This window comes from Propithecus coquereli, unplaced genomic scaffold, assembly GCF_000956105.1.
Source record: "Propithecus coquereli isolate 6110/MARCELLA unplaced genomic scaffold, Pcoq_1.0 Scaffold51, whole genome shotgun sequence".
Taxonomy (NCBI): Eukaryota; Metazoa; Chordata; class Mammalia; order Primates; family Indriidae; genus Propithecus; species Propithecus coquereli.
This window is the reverse complement of record NW_012150952.1, coordinates 3,536,161-3,547,391: the sequence shown is the minus strand read 5'-3', so window position 1 is coordinate 3,547,391 and position 11,231 is coordinate 3,536,161. Positions and strand designations below refer to the sequence as shown.

At 38.1% G+C, this 11,231-nt stretch overlaps 1 protein-coding gene across 1 annotated transcript in view; it reads left to right on the top strand.

Annotated features, from left to right (window-relative positions):
* Window positions 1-11,231, top strand: part of CCDC178 (coiled-coil domain containing 178) — a 466,106-nt gene that overhangs the window by 135,736 nt on the left and 319,139 nt on the right. The window contains 1 exon segment of the mRNA XM_012656574.1: window positions 7-183. Coding sequence (XP_012512028.1) covers window positions 7-183 — 177 coding nt within the window.

The following is an 11,231-nucleotide window of genomic DNA, read 5'->3' as shown; positions in this document are numbered from 1 at the left end:
GTAAAGAAGAAAACAGAGTTTGAGGCTGAAATCAGATCTTTGATAAAAAGGAAGGCAGTGAATGATGGTATTCTCAAACAACTCTACAAGGAGGCTTATCACGTTGGTGCTATTTTCCACTTAACTGAACATAAAACAGATGAATTGGAAACTAAAATAGCAGAAGTGAGAAGAAAATTCAAGGTTGTGTATCTTTGTGTTCTTCTTAGTTGTGAAGAAAAAAAAGAGTAATTCTCCTGAATTTTATTGATTTAATATTGATAGCTAGATCTTAAGTTAAGGATTAATGGTCTTTTCAAAAAATCACTTCTGATAAATTGGAAGAAAACCACCTCTCTCCAAAGGCCCAGCTTGACTAGAAGAGGATGAGGGCTCAATGTAGTTAATCAACACTTGTTTCTACTTTTTGCTATGGTTTCTATCATCCACTATAAACTACCTGGAGCACCAGGAGTGTGATGCTCAGTTCAGCTTTATCCTATATGTCCAACACATACTAATTCCTTTCTGTGGTAGAAAGAGGGGAATCTGAGATGTGCTCTTGTACCTTATGTAGCATAAGAATAGGGAGTACCTATATCAGGCCTACAAGTTGTTGGATTCCAGAGTGCCAGGCAACTTGTAGACCACATTGTTGCAGAAATAACTGCTCATATACCTCAAATCCATTCCTAAGTGAGAGAGGTGATGAATAGCAGCTCCCTGCCATTTGTTATAGGGACTTGGAAAGTGGGTCCCATTTTACTGAATGGAGAAAGTGTTCACCATGGCCTTTCCCTACCCCATGGGAGCTGAGAGATCACTCAAAAGCAGCAATAGAAATTGCTCCACTTAGGAACCATTCCCACTTGCTAATCATTCCTGATCATCTCTGAGCCTGAATATATATGGCATTAAATTTCTATAATGTAAACATGCAGATCTGTGTCAGAGTGGTGCTGAATTTAAAATTTATTTCTGGATTGTCTTTAGATAATTCAAATTTATAATAATTCAAGTTTGTAGTTTCTACCTGTGTAATGACCCTATTGTCTTTCATTGGCTGATTCATGAACATCTATTTAATATCCTAAGTTTGGGCATCATATTCTCCTTGCAGGAAACTTTCTGTATTTGTTGATCCTGCCTGAAATTAGTCCTAATCTATGTCATCTAGAAATTAATTACAGCAATATCACTTCCAGGGTAGCTCTGAGAAATAACCTTTTGAAGCCCTAGAAGCAGAGTTTATGAATTATGTTCTCTCAAGTTAATGCATCAATAAAATGCTGGATAAATTTTAGCCATTCTAAGAATAGAAGCAGTCCTTAACAGTAAGGATGTCTACAAATTTCTGAAATTTTCCAGTTATTAGAGATGATGAGTTCCCATTTTTCTTTACTTTCAATTTCATAACTGACCTATTCATGAAAGAGATGTTTGGCCAAGTTTCAGGATAAAATCAGCCAACTGGGATAGGAAATAAGTCAATAAAAAGTAAGATGTATTCAATTATGGTGTGGATAGAATGAACAGAAATCCCACCCAGAATTGTCTAAAGAATGTAACATTGCAATAAAAAATTTTGAAAGCTTTCAGCAGATGTTAAGTACTTATCAGCACTCCAGTGGAAGGCTTCTGTGTAAGCTGCATAGTCTTGTAGGATGTTTTGCTTCAATGTAATGGAATTCTGATGGAAAAGTGAGAACAGGCCCTGCATACTGGTGGGTAACCCCTCTGCTAGCCTGGGGACATATTAGCTGCTTGGTGGCTCAGGGACTTATCCTGCTCAGGAGAGGACACACAGTGGTTTGGGTGGCTCAAAGGCAGATTCCACGTTAGAATCAAAGTGCTAGAACTAAGTGGAAACTTGTAAAAAGGAAGGAATGAAGTAGAAAGAGTTTTATGCAAGCCCATTTTATGTTGGACTCTTTACACATATTAATTACTTAATGTTTGCAGTATCGTGCAATTGTTATTAACAATTCATTTTGGGTTATCACAAAATAGTGATTTTCCCAAAATAGTATAGCTTTTTAGACAACTGTGTAGAGTTTAAAGACCAGAATATCTAATGCTGGACTTGGTATAGTCGGTAAGATGTTAGATTTATACTCTGACCAATTAAGATTCAGTCAAACTCAAAACTTCAAAATTACCATTCTAGGGGGTCATTTTTCATGTTAGGAAAAGACAATGTATTATGTCCCTAGAAGGTTTCAGTTCACTATAATTTAGAGGTCTATGGATTCCCCTGAGTACTTTTACAAATATTTTAACCAATCTCAAACTGTTTTTAGAGAAAACTCTTGGCTCTCCCTTCAAATACTATTTGTTCACCTCTGAGACAAGCTTTATAGGCCCTTCCTTTGGGTAAAATCAAAGTCCTAAACCTTCTAAAAATCCTTCTTGGAGGCCGTCATAATCTCTTCTAGTAAAGGCCTGTTTAGAGCATCTCTAGTTCAATCAACAGAAATTCCAGATAATATTGATAATATTTAAAAATGGTCATAATATGGACATTCTAAAGAAATCATTAATTTTTATTCTAAAGGATTTATGCCTTATAGCTGCTCACATCTGGAGCATGTTACTCTTGCCCCATGTACAATAGCCTTTATTGAATTATGAATTGATGTTATATCCTTGGCTTTTAATAAAGGTTGGTAAAAAGTAATGGCCAAAATTCACCATTGCCACTTGGTTTTTCAAACTAATATGAGAGCTAGTCATATTGTCAATGTGGTCAAAGAAACCTATGAAATTAATTTACCTCAGATTTTAGAACTAAGAAAAAGTTAATTTTTATTGATAAAATTGTAATTTCCTTTTTATCAGTAATTAGGAATTTGCTAAACTTTTTTGTTTCCTTCTGATTTAAGCAGCCAGAAGCTCAGACTTACTTGTGCTATGCATTTTTAGCACAATCACTCTTCTTTTTATTTCTCTATGTTCCATAATTATAACTTTGATCTTGTATCTTTTTGCTTTTGTTTCATTGGTTTTTAATTTAATAAGATTCTTTTCTACTCCATTCAGAAGCAGCATACTTTGCCAAAACTGAGCAGACAGGAAGGTATTACCTGTAATATGGGGAACATCTATCTATATTAGTGGGAAATGGTTGCTGGGGAAAAGAAGGCAAATACAAGAAAAGCAGAAATAGTGTGAAGGTATGATAGGATTTAAGTCTTTCAAATGGCTGCTGGGTAACCCCTTGATCAAGCACCAGAGAAGTTCATTTTCATGACATGTATTTGAGGGAGTAAATAAACCCCCAAAATATGATAGAAACAAAGCATTGAATCTTCATGAATCTTGAGGGTACAAAATGTTTGAGGACATAAAACTTTATTTGACCTGCTGTAAATATCACATGGGAACATAATTTCCTTCTCATTCTCCTGGCGTTGAGCTTTGCTTGCCAAAAAATAGGTGGTAAATTGACTCTTTAGTATTTCCATTTAATTCTCTGAACCCTTTTTCTACTTTTCTTCTCCCTTTTCCAAGGGAAATGTGGTTCAGTTGAAAGAGCATGGACTTTAGAGTCAGATATTTCTTTAATTTGAATCCTGGTTCTGCTAATTATTTGCTCTGAGAATATTGAGAATATACTTAACTTTTATTAGCCTAGGTTTCTCATGTCCCAAATGAATATAACAATACCTAAACAGTACCTCTGGATAATAAGTAGATAATATTATATATAAAACATTTAACTTAGAGCCTGACTGATAATATATTCTCAAAAGTATTAGAGATGAACATTGTAAAAAATACTCCATAGCATGGGGCTACCTTTGCTGTTCGGGATTTTTAAAAAAATCTTTAACAGCTGACGTAAACATTCGAATCTTAAATCTGTCTCCTGATAAATATGATGAATGTGTAGATCCTAAACAACATTTTGAAAGTAATGATAGTTATTTGTTGAGTGCTTAACATGAGTGATGCCTTGAGTAAATTACTTTGTATTATCTTCCTTCTCACAATTACTTTATGGAAAAGAATTTTACATATGTGAAAACTAATATTTGATAATGGTATATTGATATAGCAACTCATATGAGCTGAAGTGTCCAACTCAGTGTAAATCAGAACTTTTCTAGAAAGTAATTCATCACTGTATATAAAGAACCTAACATTCATAATCTGTAATTCACTAACATTATTTGTAAAAGTGTGACTTTACATCTTTAAGCGGGGAGGGGCAAGATGGCAGATGACAAAAAACTGCCAGCCAGAGTGTCTCTGCAAGAAAGATAGATTTTAGAAGAAAGTGAAAAAAAAAATTAACCAGCAGACAAACATAGATCGGATGAGGGTCAGAAGGAAGGGTGCCTGAAACTACAGGAGACTCCCCAGGAAGAAGTTGCAGAGGAGAACTAGAAAGAGAAAGGCCCCTGAAGGGCTTGTAGAAGAGCAAAAAGGGTAGGTGGAGTGGTTAAATTTCCCCTTCCTTGCATCTCGGACTGCTGGTGGCCTCCTGGATAGTTGGAGAGACCTGCTAACACCAGCCCAGAGACGGCTGCCACCAGGGAGAGTGAGCGGTGAGCCTCTTGTGGACAGGGCACCAGACTCCCAGCTCCCTCAGAGCACTTCATGCTCCACAGACCCTAGCAGATCAGCAGGCATTATATTGCCTCATTCTCCCCTTTCCCTGCTCTATCTGAGGCTGCCACCGAGAGAGACAATTTAGCCACCACCCAGAGGCATCTGCAGGGAATGGGACCTTTCCTTTTGTGGCCTTACAGCGGCAGACTGAGGGGTACTCAGACTGTACTCTAAACTCTCTACCCGCCAGCCCTCCCAGGTGCTGCTTACCAGGGCAAATCCTGAGGCAGAGAGACATGGATCCAGTCTGGGCACCCCGTGGATGACTTGAGACCAGCACTCTTCTCCCTGGCAGGGTCAGAAATTGATCTCCGGGGATTCCGTACACCCAGGTCTCTATTGCATTGCCCAGGGACACAGAAGGGATATTTGTGAATTGGAGCCTACTCAGCTGTGTGTGCCTTAGGGGGCAGATCATCATGCTTGAGGGGAAACCCTCCTCTCGCGGGAGGGCCATGCTCCCAGCTCAGGCTGTGATCTTAGGCAGGGAATCTCCCAGCATGACAGCCAGGGGAGATCCACTGGTTTCAGGTCCCACCTACTGGCAGAGGCCCGGGAGAAACCATGGAATAGGGGAGGGTGGAAAGGAGCGAGGTCTGCTCCAGATTGCAGATCTCAGCCCCATCCCCACATGTAGACTTTTCAGCTGAGTAGGGCCATTTCAGCCCCTCCCTGGCAGCTCTGTCCAGAGGTAGAGAACAGAACTTTGACCACTGCTAACAGCATTTGTGGAGCTTGAGGGCAGGCTCACCCAACCCATTCCTGCCCAACTTCAGTCCCCTACCTGCCCCCACTGAGGTGGAGAATAAGGGCACACCTGAAAGTCCAGGGCCCCAACCACCACCTGAGGCACTAGAATGCCTCTCCAGAGGAATAAGAGCTGGTTACAGGACCCAAAAACAACGCTGCAGCTTGCCCCTCCCAAAAAGCATCACCTACTGACAGGGAGGTCATTCTGCACACCCTTTTACTGCATCTACTGACTCATCATGCTGGGTGTGGCCAAATCTCACCCACAAACACCACCTACTGGCTCAGAGACTAAACAAGGCATGTCATTATCCAAATGAAAATCTAAAGGTAAGAAGCAACAGCTGATCCAGATGGGAAGGAATAAGTGAAAGAACTCTGGAAGTATGAAGAATCAAACGGAAAGCACACCCCCAAAGGGGAACACCAGCTCTCCAGAAATGGACATCAACCAAATTCAGAACACTAAAATGGCAGAAAAATTTCAAACATGGATTATAAGAAAACTCAATGATATGCAAGAGAAAATGGATAACCAACACAAAGAAACCACAACAAAAATCCAGGGCTTGGGAGAAAAATTCACTAAAGAAATTGAAATATTAAAGAAAAATCAAACAGAACTTCTGGAAATGGAGAATTTATTCAAAGAGTTATAAAACACAGTGGAAAACCTCAGGAACAGGGTAGATCAAACAGAAGAAAGAATCTCAGGGATTGAAGATAACACCTTTCGATTAAATAAGTCAGTTGCAGAGATTGAACAGACAAATAAGAGAAAAGAGCAAAGCCTACAGGAAATGTGGGACTATGTGAAGAGGCCTAAGGTGAGAATTATAGAAATCCCTGAGGGTGAAGAAGAAAATACAGAAAGATAAGCTATTTGAGGATATAAGAGAGGAAAATTTCCCAGGACTTGCTAAAAATCTATATATCCCAGTACAATAAGGTCAAAGGACTCCTGGGAGATTCATTGCAAACAGGAAGACACCACGACACACAGTCATCAGACTGACCAAAATAACCACCAAAGAGGCACTCCTATGAGCTATAAGGTGAAAGAAGCAGGTTACCTACAAAGGAAAACCCATCAGAATAACAGCAGATGTCTCAACTGAGACCTTACAAGCAAGAAGAGACTGGGGCCCAATTCTCACTCTTCTCAAACAGAGTAATGCCCAGCCTAGAATTTTGTACCCTGCAAAACTAAGTTTCATGTACAAAGGGGAAATAAAGATCTTCTCAGACAAGCAAAGACTTAGGGAATTCATCAAGACCTGCCCTCCAGGAAGTACTCAAAACACAGTTACACATGAATCAGCACAATAAACACTCACCAATGTAAAATCATCCAAAAGCTAAAGTTCAAAGGCCAGATTACACAATGGCTCAAGAGAGAAAACAAAGGAACCAAAGTTCAACTGGGCAAGATGAACAGAAATCTGCCCCAATTATCAATTTTCTCAATCAATGTGAATGGTTTGAACTGCCCACTCAAGAGACATAGGCGGCCAAATGGATAAACATGCACAAGCCAATTTTCTGCTGTCTTCAGGAAACACAGCTAACCCACAAGGATGCATAGAGACTCAAGGTGAAGGGATGGAAAACAATATTTCAAGCAAACAGAAGCCAAAAGAAAGCTGGCATGGCAATTCTGATTTCAGATAACTTAGTCTTCAAATTAACATAATTAATGAAAGACAAAGACGGTTACTATGTAATGGTGAAGGGTACAATTCAACAAGAAGACATAACAATTGTAAATATTTATTCGCCTAACTCAAGTGTACCTAGATTCATAAAGCAAATCCTACTTAATCTAAACAAAATGATAAACAGCAACAGTGTAATAGCTGGAGATTTCAACACCCCTCTGACAGAACAGGTCAAATCCTCCAAACAGAAAATAAACAAAGAAACAATGGACTTAAAGAGAACTCTAGAACAAATGGGCCTGACTGACATTTACAGAACATTCTACCCCCAAACCACTGAATGTACATTTTTCTCATCAGCTCATGGGACATTCTCTATGATTGACCATGTCCTAGTCCAAAAAGCATGTCTCAAAAAATTTTAAAAAATAGAAATTATACCATGCATCTTCTCAGACCACAGTGGAATAAAATTAGAAATCAAGTCCAACAGAAACTCATCTCTACACAAAGTCATGGAAACTAAACAACCTTCTGCTGAATGATTGTTGTATTAAGGAGGAAATCAAGATGGAAATCAAAAGATTCTTTGAACTAAATGATAAAGGAGACACAAGTTATCATAATCTGTGGGATACAGCTAAAGCAGTCCTGAGAGGAAAATTTATATCCATAAATGCCTACATCCAAAAGGCAGAAAGATCACAAATAAACAATCTAATGAATCATCTCAAAGAACTGGAAAAGGATGAGCAAACCGACCCCAAACCCAGCAGAAGAAAAGAAATAACAAAGATCAGAGCAGAACTAAATGAAATTGATAATCAAAAAACTATACAGAAGATTAATAAAACAAAAAGTTGGTTCTTTGGAAAAATAAAATTGACACCCCTCTGGCTAGATCAACGAGAAGCAGAAAAGAAAGAACTATAATAGGCTCCATCAGGAATGAAAAAGGAGAAATTGCAACTGATGCCATGGAAATACAAAATATCATCTATGAATACTATAAAAACCTCTATGCACATAAACTGGAAAATGTGGAGGAAATGGGCAAATTCTTAGAAACACACAGCCTCCCTCGACTCATTGAGGAAGAAATAGAATTCCTGAACAGACCAATATCAAGTACCAAAATTGAAGCAGCAATAAAAATCCTTCCTAAAAAGAAAATTCCTGGACCAGATGGTTTCACGCCTGAATTTTACCAGACCTACAAAGAACTGGTGCCTATCCTGCAGAAATTATTCTGCAACATTGAGAAGGAAGGAATCCTCCCCAACATGTTTTATGAAGCTAACATCACCCTGATACCAAAACCAGGAAAGGATGCAACAAAAAAAGAAAACTAAAGACCAATATCCCTTATGAATATATATCCAAAAATTCTCGACAAAATCCTAGCAACCCGAATTCAGGTGCTTATCAAAAAAGTAATCCATCACCACCAAGTGGGCTTCATCCCAGAGATCCAGGGATGGTTCAACATAGGCAAATCTATAAATGTAATTCACCACATAAATAGAAGCAAAAACAAAGACCATACAATCCTCTCAATACACACAGAAAAAGCATTCAACAAAACTCATCCCCCTTTTATGACAAGAACGCTTAACAAACTAGTCATAGATGGGACTTAGAAATGATACAAGACATATATGACAAACCCACAGCCAACATCATACTGAATAGGGAAAAATTGAAAGCATTCCTACTTAAAACTGGAACCAGACAAGTTTGTCCTCTATCACCACTTCTATTCAACAAAGTACTGGAAGTTCTAGCCAGAGGAATCAGACAAGGGAAGGAAATCAAGGGCATCCAAATGGGGGCAGAAGAGGTCAAACTATCAATCTTTGCTGATAATATGATCTTATATCTTGAAAACTCCAAGGATTCTACCATGAAACTACTGGAATTGATAAACAAATTCAGCAAAGTCTCAGGTTACAAAATCAATGTACAGAAATCAGTAACATTCCTATACGCCAACAGTAGTCCAACTGAGAACCAAATCAAAGACTCATTACCCTTCACAATAGCAACAAAGAAAATAAAATACTTAGGAATATATTTAACTAAGGAGGTAAAAGACCTCTACAGGGAGAACTACGAAACACTGAGGAAGGAAATAGCAGAGGACGTGAACAGGTGGAAAACCATACCATGCTCATGGGTTGGCAGAATCATCATTGTTAAAATGTCTATACTACCCAAAGTGATCTACTAGGGATTCAATGAAATACCTATTAAAATGCCAACATCATTTTTCACAGATCTAGCAAAAATAATTCTACGCTACATATGGAACCAGAGAAGACCGTATAGCAAAAGCAATCTTAAGCAAAAAGAACAAATTGGGAGACATCAATTTACCAGACTTCAAGCTATACTACAAGGGTATAGTAACTAAAACAGCATGGTACTTTCACAAGAGCAGAGACATAGACCAATGGAACAGAATGGAGAATGCAGATATAAAACCATCCTCATATAGCCATCTAATCTTTGACAAAGCAGACAAAAACATGTACTGGGGAAAAGAATCCTTATTCAATAAATCGTTCTGGGAAAATTGGATAGCCACATGTAGAAGACTGAAGCAGGATCCATACCTTTCACCTCACAAAAATCAACTCACAGTGGAACAGACTTCAACCTAAGGGATGAAACTATAAGAATTATAGAAGAAAATGTTGGAAAAACTCTTACAGACATTGGCCTAGGCAAAGAATTTATGAAGAAGACCCCAAAGGCAATCAAAGCAACAATAAAAATAAATAAATGGGAACTGATCAAATTAAAAAGCTTCTGCACAGCCAAGGAAATCATCATGAAAGCAAACAGACAACCTACAGAATGAGAGAAAATATTTGCATGTTATGCATGCGATAAAAGGCTGATAACTAGAATCTATATAGAACTCAGGAAAATCAACAAGAAAAAATCAAACAACCCTATCAAAAAGAGGGCAAAGGACATGAAGAGAAACTTCAAAAGAAGACAGACTAATGGCCAACAAACATGGAAAAATGTTCAACATCCCTAATCATCAGGGAAATGCAAATCAAAACCACAATGATATATCACTTATCTCAAGTGAGAATAGCCTTTATCAAAAAGTCCCAAAACAATAAATGTTGGTATGGATGCGGAGAGATAGGAACACTCATATACTGCTGGTGGCACTACAAACTAGTACAACCTCTGTGGAAAGTAATGTGGACATACCTCAAAGAGCTACAAGTAGAACTACCATTTGATCCAACAATCCCATTACTGGGCATCTACCCAAAAGAACAAAAGTCATTCTATAAAAAAGACATCTACACTCGAATGTTTATAGCAGCACAATTTGCAATTGCAAAGATGTGGAAGCAACCCAAGTGCTCATCAATACATTACTGGATTAATAAAATGTGGTATATGAATACCATGGGGCTCTACTCAGCCACAAAAAACAATGGTGATATAGCACCTCTTGTATTATCCTGGATAGAGCTGGAGCCCATTCTACTAAGTGAAGTATCACAAGAATGGAAAAACAAGCAGCACACGTACTCACCATCAAATTGGTATCAACTGATCAACACTTAAGTGCACATATAGTAGTAACAGTCATCAGGTGTCAGGCTGATGGGAGCGGGGGGAGGAGATGGGTATATATACACTTAACGGGAATGGGTATGGTGTGCACCGTCTGGGGGATGGACACGCTTGAAGCTCTGACTTGGGTGGGGCAAAGGCAATATACGTAACCTAAAGATTTGTACCCCCATAATATGCTGAAATAAAAAAAAATAAAAGTATGACTTTAAAAAAAAACATAATGGTGAAGAAAGCCAACAAATATGTATGTTTAAAGATGTTTCTAATTAATTAATTACATAACAGCCACAAGAAAACACAGTCCCTGAGGAAACAGTGATTGTCTATTTTATATACACTGCTACATCCCAGTCATGAACAGTGCTTAGAACAAAGTAGATATTCAATAAATGTGGAAACCATGAATATGTAGTTGTAATATCTAGTAGGAAAATTTAAATACACAAATTTCTCAATAATAGAATAGTGGTTATATATATGAGCATAAGGAAAAATTGCAAATTCATTCAATATGGACATTTTAAAAATTAATGGGACTTCTGCTTTTTCAGTGCCGAGAAAGATCTTATTAGACTAACTCTAGCAAAGATAACAACTTTAAACACAGGACCTAAAAAAGAA